Source organism: Strix aluco, chromosome 1 (assembly GCF_031877795.1).
Source record: "Strix aluco isolate bStrAlu1 chromosome 1, bStrAlu1.hap1, whole genome shotgun sequence".
Taxonomy (NCBI): Eukaryota; Metazoa; Chordata; class Aves; order Strigiformes; family Strigidae; genus Strix; species Strix aluco.
Window position 1 is genome coordinate 157,926,323 of NC_133931.1, and position 22,960 is coordinate 157,949,282.

At 39.9% G+C, this 22,960-nt stretch overlaps 1 protein-coding gene across 1 annotated transcript in view; it reads left to right on the forward strand.

The window, feature by feature from the left end:
• The window catches only part of SUSD5 (sushi domain containing 5), a 41,182-nt gene extending 20,634 nt beyond the window's left edge, over positions 1-20,548 (forward strand). Inside the window, exons 3-5 of the mRNA XM_074849917.1 lie at positions 794-912; positions 9,367-9,555; positions 19,029-20,548. Coding sequence (XP_074706018.1) covers positions 794-912; positions 9,367-9,555; positions 19,029-20,311 — 1,591 coding nt within the window. The 3' untranslated portion in view covers positions 20,312-20,548. The remainder of the gene's footprint in view (positions 1-793; positions 913-9,366; positions 9,556-19,028) is intronic.
• Positions 20,549-22,960: the final 2,412 nt, after the last annotated feature.

The following is a 22,960-nucleotide window of genomic DNA, read 5'->3' on the forward strand; positions in this document are numbered from 1 at the left end:
GCCTTTGTAACTTTCATCAGTGGTTACAGTAAAACCAGTGTTTTCTACAACAAACTCTCTTCTATTTGTTAGTTTTCAGCAGCCAGTACAGCTGAGAGAAGAGATAATTAGTAATTTCTTCTTTCGTGTTCAGCATCTACAGAGTTGTAAAACCAAGTAGAGGTTTATTACCTTTGTTCAAGCCTGTGAAGGGAAGCAGGATGGATTAGGTACTGCTCAGTACCAAACCAGAAGAAATGAAGTTTTCACAAAAGCGTGGAATTACTGTTAAAAAAAAGAGAGCACTTTTTCTTCCAAGAAGTCAAGATGTATTTTCTGAGCTTGTCTGTGTTAGATTTTGAGCTGTTAAATATGCAACCTTAATGGTCTTTTAATGTAAAATACTAATGATTTATAATCTTTGCGACCAAGTCTTGAGTTTCCTATTAATTTTTATCCAGGTGCCATTGGTGGGAATCTGCATTGCTGGAATGTGAGAGCAGAACGTGGCCTTAAATACTCTGGGATTTACTTGGTCTGATGTTTAGAAGTATTACAGAATATAATAAGATAAACATTCTTTATTGCTTCCTGTGCCTTGAACTGATCTACAGCAAACATTTTTTTAATTACTTCTAATTCTCCCTTGACTTTTTTCATAGATCTTTCCACACTAATGCCTTATGTCCCAACTCTTAAGCAATTAAGCTGAGGCTAAAGCCTGACTACTGTGATAAAAGATCTCCACATTTCACCTGCATGTGCAACTCCAGAAGATTTCTGATTATTTTTTTCTTCTTCTTCTTTATTTTAGGACAATTATATGCAGAAAGACGGGCAGCAAACAGCAGAGCGTGAAAGCCATTGATGTTAAAATTGAAACCGATCCCTTTGTGAATGACCAATATGATGCTTTTTGTGTAAAGGATGAAGGTCAGCACTGATATACTATTGAAATAATGCACAGTCATCGCTGTCTTGCAACATTAAAAGTTTTGCCTTCAATTTTTTTACTGCTGAGAGGAAAGAGGGAACGTTAAGGAATAAATCTTTATAGTAATCACCCGCTAAGTGAACCAACTGCTGCAAAGACATTGGTTGCAGGAAATAAATTGCATTATCTTTTGTCTTTGCTGCAGTTTAGCAAGTTCAAACAGCACTACTGATCTGGAAGAACACATTTTGGTGTTCACAGAACATATGTTATGGGAAAGAATATATCTGGCACCAATATAACTGAGATGCCTGAAGTATCTCCCATACTCAGCACTGTAAGTGAATGTAACTCAGAAAGCTGGCTTCCAACCACAAAACACCATGCTGTTGCATATCTATCAGTATACAACATTTGTATGCAAATAATTTCATTGCCTCCATTTTATTTTTATTTTGGGCTTTTTTTTTGTTAACAAGTGTAGATCAGCCACCTAGGGACTCTGATATGTTATGGATGATTCTGAAAACCAAATTATTTCCAATTTAAGTTGATGCTTAAACTTTCCGATATTCAAATGCTGGAACCCACAAGCAAAGATGGGTTCTGAAGGCAAAAAGTAAATTGTTACTGATAGGCAGGATTGTGTAAGGAAGTTTGGGAACCCGTGAAACAGATTGTTGGTGCCCACAGTGAAGTTTTACATCTCATTTCCAAGAAAAGCAGGGGCAAGCAGATGCCATTTACTGAGAAACAATAAATTCACAACACGGGACCATTTTGATAAACAGTCAGTGGCAGCAGTGGGAATGAAAATATGGTTGAAGTAAAATGTGGCAGAGGTGATGCACATTTGATGCGCACCCAGTCATTCAAAAATCGCAGAGTTTCATGACCATTGTCTCAAGTAACCCTCATGACGTCAACTCCAGGCTCCGTGCTGCTATAAGCGATGCCAGCTCCCTCACCCAGTTGCTAACATTGTCACACAAGCACCTTTGTGTTTTCTTCCATGCTGCTCCTCACATATAGGAGCAGCTCCCTGTAAACATCTGCAAAACTCTCTCATTGTCTTCCTTCAAATCTCTCTTTTGTCATCATCCCCTCCTCGAGAAAAACCTTGTGGTGGGTGGGACAGCTGTGGGATGCTGAAATCATTGCTCTGGCCACTATTGTTCCATTGTGCCCTTGTGCTCCCCTGACTGTCTCCACCTGCTGCGTCTGAGCTTACACGTAGATGCTGGATTTCGGGGAAGGAACCATGTTTGCCTTTTGTATTTGGTTACTGCTCACAGTAAAGGGGCAGTAAAGGTGAAGGTAAGAACATAGTCTGACAATGCTTGTTGGAAAGGAATACCTCATAGGACTCAGAAACTGCATAGTTAAGACTCAGGGAAAAATTTAGATCATTTGCAAAGAAAAGACAATTTCTGAACAACTTGTTTTGTACAAGGCAGGGAGTTTCTTGATGACAGAATGGGATGATCATGCTGATGCATTCACCAAATAGTCCTTACACACAGAAACAGTTCTGGGTGGCTATAAGTTCACTTCTTCTTTGAATAAATAAAAAATTATGGATGCAGAGTCAGTGTTTGAATAGAAAGGCTTCAGTGAAGTTGTGTGGCAGAGCCTAGTCTGTAATGGGTATGAAGAGAACAAAGCCCAGAAAGGAACTGGCCTTAACATGCAAGTGTAACGCACAGTAACACACAAGCCAGCACAAACTAGTTGAGCGATGAAAGAACAAGCTAGAGCTCAGGGATGCCACTTTCAATTTTGGGAAGTAAATATCCAGTAAGAGGCAGCAACAACAAACCCTGCACTGCAGCCTCAGACATAGCGTATCTGTACTGCTGTTTTGTACATGTGGTTAATAATTACATGTCTAAGTTATGATTAATGAATTGTTTCTTACTTGAAACCTCCCAAGTATTTTTTTTTTCTTTTAGAAAAGTGGACGCTGCTTTTAATTGATAGAATTTAAATTATAATACAGTAATACATGAGCATTAAGACCTATGTAAAAATTTGTTTTGCCCTGTCAAAAGTGATAAATCCTAGGTTCTTACACAGACCTGTGCGACCATGCACAATAACCACAAGCCCTTTCATTTCTTCCATATACATCCAACCAATAATCTGCAGCCCCATGTGAAATTCATCTGGTTTTCTCCAGTATTTCTTAACCTCACCCTCTACCCATCACCTCCCCACCTTCAGGGCCCTCTCAACTCCTTGTGGTCCAGGCAAGGTTGGCTGGGTAGGGGCCACCTGTGCTGTGGCTGCCTTAGACGTATGAATGTGATGTTTGTCCACCCATGTGCAATGCTGATGGGCTGGCCAGCACCGCTTGATGGACTGGGTAAAGCTGAGTCCTACCTATGCCCATCCCAATGGAAAAGGTGCCTGGCTTTGGATCTTCTCCCTTTTAAACTCATCTTACTAAAATGAGCAGACACTCGGCAGCTTTCCCTCTTTGTCAGACTTGGCTGAGATCAGCCAAAGGCTCAGACAGACTGGCAGGTTGAGGATGGACAGAGGGAACAGTCACATCAGCCTTTTCTTCAGGAACTAAGTTGATGATAGCAACTCTTCACAACTCTATTTTCAGTTCTTAGGGTTGTGCAGAGGGCATCTTAAACCCCCACGAAACTTCTAGTACAAACCATCACAAAATTCCATTCTTAGGCCTTGATTTATAATTAATCTTTACTCAGTTAACACTTAGCACGTGAATGAGTTCTGTTGAATTGCTTAAGCATACACCTCAGCATGCCTCAAAAGCCGGGGCAGTGGTCAGATGCTAGCAAGAGCTCTGGGTGTGCTAACAGGATCAGGCTTTTACAATTAAAAATCCTGAAGAGAGTGATACCTTTTTTTTTGTGATTCTGAAATGGATTTTGTTCTGTTACACACAGAAGAATCACAGCAATCTTTGATATGTTTTACAGCGAATTGGGACCAGGAGTTATGTTTGACAGGCAAAGATGTAGCTGTAATGTTTTATGAATGCTGTGAGTATAGCTGCAGTTTTCGCAGTAGAGAGAAATGTGTCTTCTCAGTTTCTCGTAAACAAATGTTTTATGCAGCCATTAGAGTCAGGAAGACAGCTCTGTACCAGCTCAGGATCTGCTGAGATCAGAAAGTTTCTCTCAGTCCTGAGTGCCTCAAAAGATAAAAGAGATAAAGCAAGAAAAACAGAAAGCTGGAATTTTTCCTACCAGTCTTGTTTTTTGTAGGACTGCATACCATTCCATTTCATATGTATATAGCTTCTTGGTTCCCTTTCTCGTATTTTTTTAAATGAAACAGAGGAAAGATCTCTTTGTTAATATCTCCCAAGTTTTACTGGTTCTTTCTTTCAGTGACCCACTGATATTTACAGGCAACAAGTAAGATCTCTATTCAGTAAGGCTTTGATTTGCTGCCACCATAGAAAAACTAAACAGGCAGAAATTTGTAGTAGCATACAGCATAAATGTAAATCAAACTTTGTTAAACATGACTGCTGGCTCCACACACCCATCAAAGCTCACGTACATATTTTGGGCTGCCTTTTTCAGCAGTAAGAGAAAAAGAAATTATTATGTTCTTTACAGCAAATGTATAAAATGTACTTCACAAGAGCAATCAAATGGCAATTTGCTTTATGTAATATTTGAACCATTTAGTTGTATTTGTCATGCTTTGCTGTGGATATGAAGGTTTTAATTTTTTCATTGCTATAGCTTTCTTTTCCAGAGCTTTGCATATAGCTGACAGGGAATTTCCAGCTACCTGGTGATGTCATTTAAACTAACAAATTCTTACAAGCCCTATCTGATGAAAGAGATATCGTCATCCTAACACTGGTAGCTTATGATCAGCACTTATATTGGCTGTGATTGAGTTTTAGATCTTTGTACTCTATTTGTACTCAGTACTTTTATCCATAAAGAAAAATTTCATATACTTTAGTGTCTCTGCAATCAAGAAGAAAAACAAACATCCACACTCATCTTTCACAGGGCTGAACATTAAGAGTTGCATTTTCCAATTTCTTAATGACAAGATGACATCCTATAAATTCCAGTGGTCTCTCTGGAAAAACTCCACTGAATTGGATGGTTGTAACAGGGGATGTTTTCCATCAAAGAGAAAGTTTCATGTTAGCTTTCAGAGCTTGGTACGCAGTTAAAGTAGCAATTTCAGTAGATTCCCAGTAGGTTCCTAGTTCTGCCAGGCGGTGTGGAAGCTGAAGTCTGCATCTTTTTCATGTTGATTTTTTTTTTGCATTGATCTTAGGCTGTCCTTCCTGTAGACAGTATTCTATCAAGACATCTCAAAAACTTTACAATCTGATGGGATGCTTGTAGTTTAAATCAAAAAGATGCTTCTGGAGGAGTCTGGATTGGGGAGAAGGGATGCTGTGTTCTTACAGTGACTTGTGTTGACTCTTTCCCAGAAATCACCTGTCACCAACTCCTTTCCATACATGTTTTGAAGTTAAAGTTACTCTTCATAGGGGCCATAATTCCTAAAAGCCAGTCACGACCGAATGTGCTAACTCAATTAACAAGAGGCATCTTCAGTCCTTGTAAAAAATAGTTACTGAGTCTCTAAGACGTCTGTAACCAGAGTCATCGTTAGCCCTAACATATCTATTCTCAACACTTATATCTTTGCTGAGCCATTTATTCCCATTCAGTTGTCATATATTGACTCTATCCTGATTTCTACCCATGCATATTGAGTTCTTTATTGACTGTGGTGGTGATTTTCACTCCAGGAGACAGTCTGCATCAAATTACTGCTGACATGAGGATCTTCTGCATACTTCAACATTGCCTTATATCTGTGCTGTGCTGTCTCACTGTGCAACGCAATCCGCCCTTGCTTACTGGAGGTCAGTTATCAACCTATAAATTAGGTGTTAGGTGCTTGACCTCACTGCCAATATGTGACAAACTCAGAAAGGGTCACAATGTCCAGAACCAGATTCCAAGTTTCCAGATTTGAGATGTGATCTTGCACACAAGCAGGCAGAGCATGGGATCTGCTGGATGCAGCCCAAGTATCAAGCACATCAGGCTCTTCTACTGGGAAGCACGCATTGGGCTCCTTTTTTAGCAAGCAGTAAGAAAATATACTGGTTTACAGGAGGATAGATGAGGGGAAAAGCATTGGTCCAGATGGAGAGTTCAGCACTGGAGGATCCTAGTCCTCATCAACCAGCATCACCACCCCAGGCAACCCCTGTGGTTGCCTTAACAAAGAGCAGTACTGTTCCTCTACATGACAAGCTGCTGCCAACACACCCTCTGTCACGCTTCGTGGCCCAGATCTGCCTCCTGTCTTCCAGCAAGAAAATCGCCCAAAGCCAGCACTGAGTACAGGCTGTTGTTCCAAACAAGCCCATGCTTTGCCAGCTCCTGGTGTAAAGGCTGAAGACAAAAACCTGAAGCCTGTCCCCAGAAGTGGCTCAGTTTGATGAGCTGCTGTGCCAGTGTCACGTCTGTATGTCTACCAGAAGAAACAGGTTTGGCAAAAGGCTGAGCAGGAATTGTCATAGCAACTGAGACTGCAGGAGAATAAGGAGCCGTAAGATGATTCAACCTGGAAAATTCCTGTACATCTTACACAGGAGAGGACGGCAGCAAAATGAATGTAGGAGCTTGAGTATGTCTTTGCAGGGTATCACCTTTCACTCATGCTTGTCCATGCTGTTATTCAGTATGCTCTGCAGCAAAGACATGACCTTACAAAGTCTCCTATGAGAGAATCGAAAGTTCCCCATACAGTGTTCATCCATGAACATCTTTGAAATCTCTGCTTTTCTTTCTATTCACACATCAGCCAGATCTCTTTCAGGATCCCATAATTCTCTGTTACCACGTCTGTTGCCAAATTTTACAGTAGAGCTCCCTTCAGCTTTCTTCTTTCCTCGAAGGTTATAATGGGCTTTTTGAATGTGTTTGCCATATTTAACTAATGTAAGTGTTACTTTTCTGTTTCCTCTGGCCGCAGGATTAAGAAGCAAGGCTTTGTAGATAAGAATACCCTCTGACATATAATTGTCCCATACAGCCTTGGGATCAATGCTTCCCTCAGTGCAGATACACAGCTCCCATTTGTACCGATGGAAGTAGCTACATAAATAAAGTACATGAAATGCAGGGGTATTTAGCCTTCCTATGAGGCAATAAAATATTTTTTTATTCCTTTCATCCACATCAATCTCTATTCATCTGACCGGTTCACAGGAAAGGCATTAGCTGCTAACTGCTCCTCACTTCCTCGGATGCCAAGCCTCCATAAGACTGTACATAAACTGAGCTTTGTGTAGCCTCAAGAGCTTGTTTTTTCTGTCAGTGTGTGTGTACATAACTCCCACTAACTTCTGAAGGTGTTAGACAGTATATACGTATGTGTACAGTATGGAGAATAGACTTCAAAGCTTTGACTTCAGTAGCGTGTCCCTTAAATTAGTGGCAGATTTTTTTCAGCATACCTGGTGAGAAGTGGTTAGCCACGTCTATCAGACAATTTCTAAAAGCCTGATCCAAAAGAACTTTCACGGACTGTGGATGTTTATCGTAGGATGTTAATTTCACTACAAGGTAAACAACTAGCAACATAAATACATCGTATTTCTAAATAAACATGTATTTACCTATGCCTGGTCAGAAGTGGGTAGATGATGGGAAAAGCTGCAGCTGGGACTCACAAGGATCTTGCAGAATGTCCCTGGGGCAAAAGCAGGAAAGCCTGAGCTTTTGCACAAAGTAGATTGAAAAAAGTTTTTCTGTTCAAAATTATTGCCCACTGAAAACCCTGGACGTGAAATGGTGTCAATGGAAATGTTGTTTGCAAGATCTTGTGCTGATGCTGTCCTAAAAGTAGACTCTAGCAAAGTAGCAAGGATGCTCTCTGAAGATGTTTCTCCTTCTTCATGTTTAGGAGCATAGTCTTGGAGGTCACTTTTTCAGCTTCCAAACAAAAGTCTTTTCCAAGGAACATAATCATTGTTTACTTAGCCAACTAAGCACTTAGGTTTTTGTACCAAGGCAAACTGTTTCAACAGGAGAGATCAATACTAGAACACAGACCTGGTCCTAAGTTTCCCTTATCCCATATAATTACCAGAACTCCTGAGTTATTACCTATTAGCCTTTTCATTTTTGGTTGTTCTGTATCAGGACAAAAGCAGGTTTTGAATCTTCAGTTACGCTGGCAAGTGGAACAGTTGTTTTTTCTTCCACAGTCAATAAGGGCTCTAGAACCACTGGAACAAATCCCAGATTTGAGAAAGAATACGGAAGTGTTTATTTGTATCAACACTGCGCACTTTGTCCATTGGGTTTCTTGGTAAAATCATGCTCTTTCATTATAGGTTGTTTGTTTGTTTGTTTTGATTTTCTGTAACCAAGAGATGTCTATTCCAAAAGGGACTGTAAAAATGTGGAGCAAAAGGGGACATGGCAATCCCCTCTTGAAGAGTGCTTCTGAGAGAGAAAGACCTTTCAGAGAAGAGAAACTGCAATGCCTAGAAGTTCTCTGGAAGATTTTGTTAACAATAGCCAAGAGTGTTCAAACCTGAAAAAGAGAGTTAAAATTCAGTTTACACTGGTGTTGGCAGTTGTCTGTCTGCCTCCTCTCTGCACTTCTTTCATACAAAAAACCCCTCAGATCAGTTTTGTTATTGTTTATAGTGACTTTTGCTTCCTGGCTTTTAGTGCTGTCAGCAGAAATATTACCAACCATCTTGTTAGATTTTATATCCTGATAAAATTAGCTCTTCAGATTCTCACAGAGAGCAGAGCTATGTTAGCCCTGAGTGTTGTTAAGTTGAAGAGCACAAGTCACCATTTATTTTAGGATGTCTCTAATCTAAAGTAGGGGAAATTTGAGTATCTGGGAAGAAACTTTTGATTTTGAGAAGACTAGAAGATTAGAGGTAGTCTGAAAAATGACTGGTGTCTACCTGGACCTTTTCTTTTTGTGAATATGGACTGGGTCATTGCTTAGGTGCTGCCTGGTTGCTACAGTGTAGTAGACATTAAAGTGCCAGTCTTAAACAATTTCGCAAGCTTTGCTGCAGTTAAGAAAAATGACTGTGTCCAAGCTTTTGCTTTCCAGTCCCAACCTACCAAAGCCTTTGTTAGCCTTTGTAGAAGCAAGCAGAGAAGACAGCTGTAGCTGGACATCCTGGGCTGACTGGTTGGATGCACCTAGATGTTACACATCAACACCAGTTATCATATCACAGTTACAGCCCAATATATACCTTCCCAATTACAGCTGAAATTGGGAGTTGTGAAGGAGGATAAGGGCATGAATCAGATGAGATGTATGAGTTCTGTTGACATGTGTAAGTTTGTCCTTGGGGTAACTCTTTTAACACCACTGTTGGCACTGCATTTAAAGACTACTGCAAGGTCTCTACAATCTCATTTCTTTTTTCCCTTCAGACAAGCCCTGTGGGGACCCACCATCCTTCCCCCACACCATCCTGCATGGCCACACTGGCTTTGAAATGGGGGATGAGCTGCTGTACGTTTGTGCCCAGGGGTACGTCATGGGCAACAAGGAGACAGCGTTCACGCTGCTCTGCGACAGCTGCGGGGAGTGGTACGGGCAGGTTCAGGCCTGCGTCAAAGGTAAGTTCACCCAGCATGTGGAGCATCCCTCTGGGAGGTCACAGCCTCCCGTTGGCTCAACCGAGATGCTTTCAGGTGTCACCTGGACATGTGCAGTCCCAGCGAAGTTCTTGGTGACCAGCGCATCAATGTGTTAGCTGGCCCAACAGAGTTTTTATAATCCCATTGTTAGACATCTCCAGTAAACCACAGGAGAGAATCATTTAGTCATACTTATATGAGCATAAAGTTTCTTTCTTTCTGGGTGGCAGGAGCCATTCAAAATAAAAAACTGGAATTTTTTATGCCGTATTTATTTTTTTCATATCCACTAACCCCATTTCAGGGATTCAGTCTTATCCATCCCAGGGTTATCACTCAGCTCCTGCCTTCCAGTCTGCCATCTTCCTTCTTTTTCCCACAATACCATTTTTCTTTAGTACTGAACTTGATTTTTAATTGCTGGAAATCAGCTGTTTATAACCTTGTATGTGCTCATTCCGTTACTGGATGAGGTTTGTAACTTTTTAATGCACTTACTTTGTTTACTCAAGGAAAGGGATTGCTACGGATGTTACAAGGAATATCAGAGGTATTTTTTTCAGAGTAGTTCAAAAGCCATGCCTAGGCAATGTTAGTGAGCCAAAGACATTGTTTACCAGATAGATCGTACAATGCAGGGTTTGTATGTATTCTGCTATGTTTATTTTCACATGAAGCCACAGAGTTGCTACAGAGAAATGAAAACTAGGTGTTTGTTCTCACCTTTGGGAACCTAGAGCAAGTACAGAGGTAGGCATGCAAATACCATCTTTCCTTACCATAGACAGGCTGAGGCTGTCCATGGCTTTATCACCCTGTCACCAGCCTTACATGTAACATCATGTGATGTTACACGCTAAGGCCCCTGAGACAGCATCCTCCTTACAGAAAAGAAAAGGCGCCATGGTGGTACTGTGGCCCCAGGGAGACAGGGGTCAATACCTCTCAAGGGCACAGCAGACCCATATGCAACTCTCCCTGCTTCTTTATAGTTTCTATGTTGAATGGAGCTGACCATCTTTTAATGTTCTTGGACTTTTATTTGGGATGCAGAATGCGTAATACAATAGCTGTCCATCTTTTAGGCCCCAGACTTTGCCCACTGGCTTGCAAGAAGCTAGTCTGGTTGATGTGGCTTTTACTAGCCCTTTCCTACTAGTTACTTTAGCACTGTGGAACTTCTGGCCTTACATGTATGATAAATGCCACTTTCTTTTGGTGTGTTAGGACCTATGTAAGTTGAGAAAGCTGCCTATGCCACAGAAGAAGTCTATGACAGAGTGGCAGAAATACAATTTGGGTTAGAGCTAAGTAGTGAGATGGAAAAGTTAAAAAAAAGGTATTATTTTAAGATTTGCCCCAATAAAAAGGCATACAATTTTTATCTTGCACCATGCTTTCAGTACACAACAATAGCTACACAGATATTTACTCCATTCAAAGCAATGAAAGTGGATTTTCTTACCAAATAACTTGACTCAAGGAATCAGGATTTTATTTTAAAAAAAAACAACAACAACAAAAAAAAAACCCCAAAAAACAAACCAAAATGTGAAAGCTCTGGGAAATTATAATAATGACGTTTCCTTAATCTGAACTTTCAAGTAAATCCACTTTTATATGTTAGTTAAATTCTGCAACAAGCTTTTAACTTTCCCCTTGTTTAAACATAAGCTAAATACTGCCATGAGTTCAGACGTGGATGCAATCTGAATGCTTCTTTCTCATTCTCTTTCTCATGTCACCCTGCTCAACACATAAAGTTCACGATTTGTCCAATATTTAAGAACAATAACCAGAGTATCTTACTATTTTTTTCACACCTTTAAGATTATATTTCTGCCAAAACAGATAAATTTTAAGCAAGGAACAGGCAACTGTTGGGTAACTGAGTTATCTATATAGACTGGAGTTAGTATATCCATTTAAGAACCTATATATTCCTTAATGCCCAGGGGCTTGCAGGGAGTTATTTTTACTCATGAATATATACCATCAGGCAGTGGATAATCATGAGAAAAGGTCAGACTTGTTCTCAGTAGAAACGGGTCATGTCTGTGCACCAGGGAACCAGATATTCAAAACCATCCAAGTGGTATAGAAATACCAAAAAAACCCCCCAATTCCAACATCTTTCTGAACTATTTCAGCTTCCAGAACTGTTCTTACAAACAGCAGTTCAGATGATTAAGTAAAATACTGCTGGGAGCGTAGGAGGAGCATGGAGAGACAGAAAGAGAAAAGAGTATTTACATCTGAATCTCCAAAAATCAGCACCAAATTCATACTTCTTTTTCCTTCACTGAGATTAGTGAAAATGCTAACTTCATCACACATAGAAATAAAACTGTATTACACCAAAGTAAGGAAGGGAAAGAATCAGTTGTGTGTGTTTCACTGTTTTCCCTGGATAAATAGTCTATTTCCCCTGTTTTGCCTGAGCCTTTCACACAGCTGCAGGGGAGAGAAAAATATTTTTAAAAGAAATAGGAAAGTGTGGCTGTAAAATCACAAACATCAACACTGGAACTTGGGAGCAGATGTAATATTGTGGATTATGATTATTTAAATTATTTAAATGTAGACTTCATGCTGAGGGGCTTCCTTTGATCCATGTTTTTCAAACACTTTAAGGACCTGGAATAGAAAATACAATACATGTTCAATTAATAATTATATATTCAATAGTCCTGACCACAATTCTTTTAAAAAAGAGGCTTTCCATGAAGACTGAAATGCGTGATGCTAGGATTAATTATTTTTAAAAAGTAAGAATTCAGTGAAAAAGACAAAAAAATTGAATTAAATTAAAAGAAACTTGATTTAAAGTTGATGGATATTTTGGGGTCATAAGAGAGAGGAGAATAATTATTAAGTACTCCATAAGTCAGCACACACACTGCTTTTTAAGTGCTTTGAGGCAAGAGAGTAACTTCCCTATCATGAAGGTTAATGACGGGACTTAACGGAGAATTCATATCCCTGTTGGCAGAGTGGGTCATTTCTGTCCTAACTGGCTGACTTCAGAGGAAAGACGGTGCTGAAGCCACTTCAATGAACATTTAAGTGCTATGTTTAGAGACTGGTAAGATGATACGGTTCCCTTGTTCTGCATCTGCGCTGGGTGAGCAACTGGAAATGTGAAGCAGTCCCTATGACGCAACTGGACCACGGGGAGAAAACTCCAGTCAGAGGATTAAAAGATATAAGGCCTGTTCCTACATCTTGCACTGTCTCTGAGACCAGGGGCAAGTCACTATACTAACTCCCTGCTGCTTAGTCCACCTCGTCCTTGAAAGAGTGATAGCGTTTATCCAGCTTCATAAAGCCTTCTGAGATTTGTGGATGTTACAGCTGTGTATTACTGTCATACTTGGTAACTGCCACATTATAATGCCTAGCTCTCTAAGCAGAATTTCAGACTAAACAGCAATAATTGGGTTTTTCTTTTGTTTGTGTAAAGGCTTTGGGCCTGCTTTACATTCCCAGTTGCTCACCCAGAGCAAATACAAAGATCTATCATTGTAGCAGCGTCGAAATATAGCACTTAAATGTTCTTTGAATTAGCTTCATGATCATATTTCCTCTCTGTTTTGATCCAGTTAACAGAGATACAGTCCATTCTGGCACCCAGGACGTAAGTGTACAACCATACAGTTGTCAAATTTGTAAATTAAATGAAAAAAATATATTATGCATCAACACACATATAATCCAAAATATGTGGCAAAACTTGGCTATGGGCATAACTGAACAAAATAATTTTGGGGTTATATTAAGTGGATTCTGGATACAGTGAAGTATGTTGGAAATGAAGAAAACAGTATATTACAAATGGCTTTAATGTACATTGCACACCCCAGGTAACGGACTGTAATTTTTAATCAAGATGCTTTTTAAGGAAAAAAAGTTTCTGTATAGTTAGTGTTTCCTGCAATTTCTCATCATGAAAAGACACTGTGTTCTAGCTGCAAACACGGGGATATTCAACCCAACAAAGCAACCTTAAGCAGAGAACAGGGAAATACATGTTTTTTCAGGTTTTTTTCTATTTCTGTGGAGAGAACACTTTTTTTTCACAAAATATATCCTGAAGATTGCCATTGTAGTAAGGTCTGAAAGCAGATGTATACATGCCACAGCTGTGGCTGTCCTGCAGGCACAGAGACTAAAGTGACCATTGCTAAGTGGCATCTGTTTTTTTTTCCCCCAAACGAACCGTAGGTTCAATATCAGAAGCATTAATACTAACATTTCAGTGCGGGGGTCAGGGCTGCATTTCATCAGGCTGTGTCCTCGAGAGTTTGCTTCCTCAAAAAGAAGGCAGATTAGATGGCTGGGAAATCATGTCACATCTCTGCCCTAAAACTGGCTAAGAAGAATGTCAGATATTTATCCTTTTCCCTTGGCTACTTTGGGTTTTTCCAACTCTAAGCTTGTGGCAGGAGAGGTCATATCTTCTGCACATCTAAGGAATCTCTCCAGTGTCAACACTTGGATACTTGTCTAGAGTGTTCAGAGCTGGTCTAACTTTTCCACACTGAGGACCAGTGTAAGGAGGATTTCAGTGTAAGGAGGATTTGACTGACTTTGACCACCTCTGAAAGATTCATCTGCAGCTCCCAGACTTTTTGCCTGGTTCAACTATTCTCATTACTTCAAACATTGTTTTCTGAGTTTTCAAGAATGGTATTGATTCACATTCATGTGGCCTGTAAGCATGACTAGCCAGCACCATTTATTTTTCTTTTATATTTTTAATAGGGAGAGTAAAACAAAATGTCTCTGGCGTTTGATCTTATTTGGGAACGCCTTTTTTTTTCTTCTGAGAGTGCAAAGGGACAGTTGTGACAGACAAATAAAATCACCCACAAAATATGTCCGTGGCCTGTCAAAACAACTGTCGTGACAAATTTTGGTTCTCTTTTCAGGTCTGTCACCAAACAGTTGTATTAGATTAATGTAAAGTATCGATATGACATGAACTGATTCTGCCAAATGGAATTAGTTTAATAAATTATGATGGGTTATTTATTTGTATTAGCAGGCTTTCTGCTAGAATAAAAATCATGCTCCTTGTTGCTGTTGCAAAAGACAAAAGGCAACACAAATTCTGTCTAGTGTACTCTGTTTGATTTGAGAGAAGTGTGTTTGTGTGACTGATCCAAGTCATATGAATAATTCTTTGAGATGCTGTAGTTCACAAATCTTACTGATCTTAGGCAAATCAGTCTACATGCTCTTTTCCTTCCCACCCTTAAAGACAGATGCTGGCTTGTTAATGTTTGCTGTAACTACTTTGAGATTCTTAGAATAAATATGTTTTTATACACTAGAAATATTTATGATGATGGTCTACATAGAATCAAGTTTCAATTTCCTGTACTCCAAAAATACATTCACAAAATATGCAGTGCACTTTATGGTTGTCCAAAATAGCAACACTCAAAATAGAGCTCAGATGCCAATATGCTATCTAGAAGAAAAATTAAACTGATCTTAGAGTGTGGAAAACCAGGATCTTTGGTTTTGCCTGTCTCTATGTTTGGTCACTGTTTTCACATTAGGATCAAAAGTTGAAGGAGATGAAAGCTCTTTAGAACTGGATGCTTCCCAGAAAGGACAAGGCTAAACTAAAAGGATTTTACCTTTTAATTGAGCTTCACATCTTTGGTAGTATGCCATTTCAGCATCTGTTGCTGTGAATTGTTCATTTCAGCATCAGTAATCCCCAAGACAATGAATCAAAACTCACTGATCCTTGACTCTGCCAGAGGAGGGTAGGGGTAAGATGTAACAATGACCAAATATAGAAAGATTTTGGTCTTGGACTAATTAATGTCAGTGTTGGCTCTTCTTAAAACCAGACCTGCCTGGATAGGAAGGAAGATGCAACCACTTTTAAATCAGCTGCTAGCTGCTTTATAAATAAAGGTTACAACTATTTGGATAAGAGGTGGAGCTGAATCTACTTTGGTTGTAGCTCTTCAGTACCGTGACTAAAATTCAGGGAGCTGGAAAGCTCAAGGAAGTGCTGAGGAGGTGAGCAAAAAGAAGTGCAAAAGTTGTGCAATCTGTTCCTGGAAAATCAAGCTCACGGCTGACTTAAAAGATTGTCATGGTAACACAAACTCACTAAATGCTAAGTCCAAGCCCCATTTGAAGGTCTGAGGCCCAGAAGAAAGAATAGAGTATTATTACTGTGTAAGTCAATTCGGGATCATATAAATCAAAGCTTCGGAGTAAAGGGGTCTGTATTTCCTTTGATGGTTAGAGACCTCAATAGTTGCTTTCATTCTGGCATCCCATAAGCTAACATTAGTTATGTTGGTAGTCTTTGCTATAAACTATACAAATACAGGAGATTGCATATGAAAATACATTATAGCAGCTTTACAACTTGGGCCACAATCTGATTATCAGAAGGAACAAGACTCCCTTATGCAGTGACGAGCAGTGCATAATGAGCTCCGATCTCAGGCTCTCTTTAGACTACAATGGGCTTTTTCTTTCCTCAACTGAGCATTAAGAAAGCGCCAGTTCATTTCTATACATGCAGGATCAGGCCCAAAGACAGAAGGTTTGGTGGAGACTTGATTGATGATTCAACAAATCCTTAATATGTTCTGATAGACTGAGGACTCATATTTTCCTAGGACCACATGCTCTTTCCTGATGTGCCTCCATAAGACTTTCTTCTAAAGGGCTGAAAGTACATGGCAGGAGAGGCACTAAAGGGGAAGAGCTTCAAATTCTATAAAAAGCATATTACTATAGTTGTTAAACATTCATCAGTGATCCATACTGGTCAATAAGATGAATACTAGCTGCCCATTCATATTGCTAATTACAGAGTAGGTCTGGAGGAAACAACACAAGCATATGAATGTAATTTTTTTTCATGAATGTGTGTGCATGCACTAGAACACCATAATGTAAAAATCAATGTTTCATCCTCAGCTGGATTACTGTAGTCTGAAAAGTAAATGAGTGGCAAAAATAGAGGTACAGGAGACATAGAGGTGAAGACAGACTGGTGTGATGATTCATCTCAAAAAAGAAAACAATGACCATCACAGTTGGTAAATGGTAAGTTCTCACATTATGATGTCCCAGTTCATATATATCCAATAGACACCTATAGGCTGTCCTGAGAGCCACTGGACTTCAGTGAGGCAGGCATACCACATATCAACTTTTAGTAGGAGTCGGGATGGTAAGAGGACAAAAATGGCTTGAGGCACCATTTCCACGCAAAGAGAGTGCCAGGCAGACAAATTCTGAAGTTAAAGTGAGAAAGGGACAAAGTGAGACTAACATTTGATGGCTGTTATAAGTGCTGCATAGCGATAGTCACAGAGTTTCATAAATATGTTGCTAAAATACTTTGGTATTTAAAGGTAGCCTCCAGTCGTTAACAAAAGTCTGAAATACTGTTGGAACAAGATTTTAGGATGATGTGGAAAAGTGAGAGTCCTACCAGGAAGCTTTCCACTCTGAGAGCTGGATTCCCCTGTCTGTTGAGTCATCTTAGCACCAGATAGAAGTTTTTTCCTGCTTTGGAGAGGATGGAGAGGACCTAGAGGACTACACAAGCAGATGAGGACACTGGGGCCGTGAGGGAGAGCTGTCCATTGTTGGCACTGTTGTACCGTGCACAGGTTACACCCTACACCCTTGCTGTGAGATGAGAGGACCTGCTGAGAACATCCAGTTCTCCAGCAAGATAGCTTTCACGGAGGTAGTAGCTCCCCTCAGGCTATGTCGCACAATTTGGTTTCCTCAGCATAACTGCTTTCGTTTCTGGTAGACCCGGACGCTACTCCAAGAAAAACACCTTTTGTTAATACTCATTCTGTTCTGGCACCTGGCTTAAGCTGTCCTGGCAAAAAGTAGGCTGGTGTGAGCTGTATCACCACTAAGTGTTTTTGGTCAGACTGGTTTGACAATATTTCTAATCTTTCTTAAGAGTAGACCAAATATGGCTCTGCCAGAAGTCTGGGAAGCAGTCTCCAAGGAGAATGTGACTCATTCGGAAATTGAGGTGGGCCCCAGATGAAAATGTGATTCAAAGTTGGTTGAGTGTAAAAAGGCAAAAAAAGATAAGGTTTTATGAATGCACTGATTTGTAATACAGCTTCTCCTATTAATTTCTTGTTTCCTGTGTCATGCCAGGTCTATTGCTTCACTGTCTTCACGAAAGACTAAACACTCTTTTAAAAAGAAAAATTCTCACCGTGATTCAGTTTGTTTTATTTTCCATATCCCAAGGCACTATTTTCTAGGACTTTTAATGCCAGCATAAATCTCACCAATTACATCAACTTTCTATGGAGTAAAACTTGTGTGAGCTGAAAATCAACCACCCTGTCTAGTTTGGAAAATTTTTCATTGAGCTAAGGTTTTAGAAGAGTGGAAGAAATATAAATTACAATGCATTATTTCATTCAAATTCAAACATTTAGTTTCATGGTTTGAGTCAAGTCTATTTCGCTATGAGTGGTAGGTCTGTTGAGGCATGGGGAGTATTTCTAAATCTAACTCAAACATTGTCATGAATCCACCCCTCTGTTGCACTCAGTTATTTTTTTGCTGGTTTGCTTTGGGGTTTTTTTTCTTTTTGGTAACATTCAGTTTCTTAAAATTGGATGCCCAGGAGTTGATTACAGGCAGTATTATCTTGATAGTTAGGTGTTAGGCTTTGAGTGTTAGAAATGGAGTTTTCTATCCTTGCGGTCATGGGTTCATCGTGCTTTCTTCAGATGAAAATGAGTAGAACTCATTGTCAGCTTTGGTGGGGGCTCTTCCTCAGGCAGCTCTGAAGAGCTCTCATGGAATGAGAAATACCACTCAGCTCACCTGGCCCCAGGTGTTGTATCACTGAAACAACACGGTCATTGAAGAAAAGTATTGCAATGATAAAAAATTGAACATAAGGTAGTGAATATAATCCTTCAAAATCAGCTGGCTCAAAAGGGATGAAGTTGCTGTAAAACTTACAGGGTTGGGTTTTTTTTACAGTCCAATTAGCAGTTGATTATTTTTTGCTATACTTTCCTCTCCACACCCATTTCTTACTTGAATATGATGAAAAAAATTTCCTCAAGTCTGGCAAAAAGAATCATGTCAGGGAAAGTGAAGGTTTGAGAAAACAATAAGCAATTGAAGGAAGTCCTCTAACTGCAGACAGTAAGTTATTTATATACATGTTTAAATCTGGAAAGCTATTACTGGTTAGCACTGACACGTATCCTCATTTTTTTAAACGTCATATTGACTATCAGTCTATGGTGGATCATCCCCTTTTCATATAAACAATAACACTGAATGAAAAATACTGTCTACAGGTCACTCCTCATTGCACCTTTCTTCTTGGCTTTTTGTAACAAATGAGTCCAGTACTTTCCTGGAGAAATTAAATGTTGACTTTTGGGGTTTTTTAACTTTTCTAGATGAAACCGAGGCACACATTGACTATGAAGATAATTTTCCTGATGACAGATCAATACCTATTGTTGAGAATCAACATGTCAATGGCAAAGAGGAAATCAAGCAGGAGCAAGAACAGCTTTCCTTCAGCAAAAGTTCAGAGGAAGGAAGAACTGGAAGTACCAAAGGTGTTACTCAGGACACAGACACTTCTGAAAAAGGAAGCAGGGCACCAACCGAGTCCCCTGTGTCACTCCTAAGCCAAAAAAACTTGTTCTGGTTTCCATCAGAGGCTTTCAGTGAGCCTGAATCAGAGAAGGAGACAGACGATTCTACTAAAGCACAGTTTTCTGAAGGTGATAACCATATTGGAGTGAAGACAGCCTATGATGAACCTGGTGCCAAAATGTTTTATGACAGTGAGGATTTCCCCATTGAACCTGTTCTCGCAACTAATGATACGAAGGCAGAGATAGATGCAGTTGCCATTACTGACGAGTCATGGTTAGACGGCTACCCAGTAACACAAGAAGTGGTAGAGGATGATGAAGAGGAGGGGGATAAAGTTGATGGATCGATGGGAACAGAAGATGATGTTGTCCTCACGACTGACCACCCGAATCATGTTGAAGTAAGAAAACCGGGCAATGGCAGCCCAGCTCCAGAGGAAGGTTTAACACAGATTGTGGCAGCAACAACGAGGATAGCTGATGAAGGGACCAAAGAGACATCGGTATCACTTACATCAGTGAGTAGTCTGGAGAACTTGAGTGTGAGCAGAGGTTATGACGATGCTGCATGGGACCACCCAACTACATCTCTGGAAACTGTGACTCAGGAGCCCGGTACAACAATGCTGTTTGACATAACCAGCTTAAAAACATCCATGTCAGAAACCTCTGTGATGGCCAGCCCCTCTGATCACACTCCATATGAAGAACCAAAAGAAACAACTGCCTACCCAGCACAAGTGGCAACCACTGCACCAGCTCCAGATATCATTACTGACACATCAACCCAGGAATTAGCCGAGCAAGAAAATCTCACCCAGGGCCTTGGAGAAAAGCCCATCCCCACTTCTGAGCCGTGTGAGGGAGAGGATTGTCCCAAGTCAAGTAAAGGTGCTATCATAGCAGTAATTGTGATCCTTCTCTGCTTGTTGCTGGTGGCAGCTGTCCTGGCAGTGTGGTTTTTCAAAAAACGTCAGCAGAAAAATTCTGTCTATAAACTAAATGGAAGGTGTCAACCCAGACATCATTGCTACCACCACTACCACCACCAGCACATCGAAATGCAGAAAGTCTAACCAAGGGTCTTCTGGCAGAGATGCTAGAAATCAGAAGAAAAACATATTGATGCTAGAAGGATCACATGACTCATGGATGCTAAAATCCAGCAGTGCAGAAAGCAGAAGAAAACAAGAATGCTAAAAGAACATAGAAGACAGAAAAGGTTTCATCCTTTTGAAATCACAGTTTAGCATATTTGACCTTTCAGAGCTAAAGAATTTGCACGTTTTTATCATGAGGGTCTTTTGGAGACATCAGCAGGTCACAACGTGCTTGGTAGTACATCTACAATTTCTTCAGCTTTTACATTTTGCTCCTATTAATAATAAATTAATTGATTAATTTCTGTGTTACCTGGTTATAATGTAATGGCAGGGCTGGTCAGGCCTCCTTGGTCTATTCTCAGTGGAAGAGGGAAAGAAGGAGGGAAGGAGGGGAGAAGGATGTTTTTGGAGCAACCACACATTTGGTGTTTGTTCCTTTTTTAGAACCTGCCCAAGCTGGTCAGGATAAACCACCGTAACAAATTATTACCTGATGTGTCTTAAAAAGAAAAACTATTTGCTACCATACTTTAATGGATAGTATTGCAATGATTACTAAGGTACTTTTCTTCAACGTTGTGAATTTAACAAGCCACAAATGTTGGATCATTACTCTGTTTTTCAGAAAGGTGCTCTTTTAGCCTTAGTGAAGAAGTGCCATTCTTATACTAATCTCTTTATAGAAATCACAATGTCTCCCTGGAATTCAGAGAATACTGTAAGTGCCATTCTTCCTTGAGTATCAGCAGGAGAGGAGTCAGAGCACCTTTGATTCCAGGTGTTATGACTCTTATTACAGAGCCAGACAGTGATAGAGTGCTTTCCAGGGGAACCCTGTCTGAGGTCAGTTGCTTTTCTGAACACAATACCGACTGACCAAGATACTGATTTTTAATTCACAGCCAGTAGAACCTTTGGCAAGTGAAGCCATGTATAATACTTCTGCCGTGTGAACTCTGTAGAAGGACTGATATTCACCATTCTGCTCTTTCATCGGCTGGAGGGTGCCTGGGGTGGACATTGGGTATTGGAGATGGGTATCCATTTTGAATGCTGCTTATTGTGGTTTTAAAGATAAAGCAAACCTGGGAAAGAGAGAAATTGCATCCAGTTGGTAAAACACAAATGCTTGGCTTGTAGACTGGGTGTTAGTGTAAAAACACAGAGGCTTTTCCAACTGCATGTTCCATTTCAAGTGGTTTTGAAAATAAACAGGGAGAGAAGGGAAGATGTTTTCTAGAGGCCCTTAACATAGTTCTGGTGTGTTGAGTATGGAATATTCTTCCTTACCTTTCTGAATGAACAGGAAAAAGACTGGTAACTGTGAACAATCTGCAGATCAGAAATTAATTCATCTGCCATTCGATCGTACAGCCTTAGCCAAAATGCACCAGTAGTTCAACACATCAAAATACTGGAGTAAGAAAAGGTGAGTGGGTGGAGTCCACCCGTTTTCATGTTCTGCCTTGAGTCACAGTGCTAACCGTCTCTAACTCCATGGAAGGTAGACTTTATGAAATGGAGTGCAGAACTAGGTCCGTCATACATACAGCCATCAATCTCAGTGCTGGTAAGGAAACAAAAATGTTTTTAGATGACAGCTATATGTTATCTTGGAGAATTTGACATCAGAGTGGTAAGAGTTGAATCTAATTGCCTGGCAAGAGCCACAGTAAATAAAGGACAGAAACTGTACAGATTTGTAAATATTGTGTTCTCTGACATATGCATGACTTTATGCTTTTAATGCATTCTAGACTATGAAATAAACTAGAATTTCTGTTGTAAACTATTTTTTTATGCAGTAGCATTTAAAAAAAACCCAATGGATTTCGCACTAAGCAACTTTATGGAGACTGTTAACTCAACTAAAACATACCGTCTGTAATCTCATGGAAATATACTGAAAAATAAACACAGGAACATCCATTAAAAATATTGTTTAACTAAAGGTACAAGTATGTGTTACAGTTCTGTGCATCACCATTCAAAATGAGAAGTCGGTACTATTTGGCTCAGGAACTGAACATGTGAAAATGAGACTCAAAATATAATTACAAACACAAACTGTACAGGGATCTTATCTGAGGCTTAGCAATACTTGTTATTCATGCACCAGAAGAAAATGTACACTAACATAATGCTTCAGAGGTATTTAAATAAAAATCAAGTTACCAAAAAAAAAAAGGGAAAGGAAGCGCCTGTGTGTGTTCTTGTGGAAATCATCCAGTTTTACCCTGTGTTTAGGGAGAAAATATTGGTCTGTCACTTGGATAATTCCTATAGAAGACACTTTGATATTAAAAAAATTAGCTGAAAAGTGTTCAGCTTAGGCTGCCAGCCCAACTTTGCTCAGAAGACCATCTACCCCCTTTTGCGGCAGCATCTGTTTGTACTCACAGTTTTCACTTTACCAGAATGAGTCAGGGAGTTTGGGAAAACCAATAAAAGGTGGGGATAAACAGCCCATGAATGATACGTTTGACTTAGATCTCCTTTTGTGTGTGAAACTTGGCTAATCAAAGACAGTAGGGATGGCAAACAATAAATATAGTACAATAAATACAAAATCAGAAGATGGTAAGGACAAAGAATTAAGAGCTGAAAGTGTCAGCTGTGCAC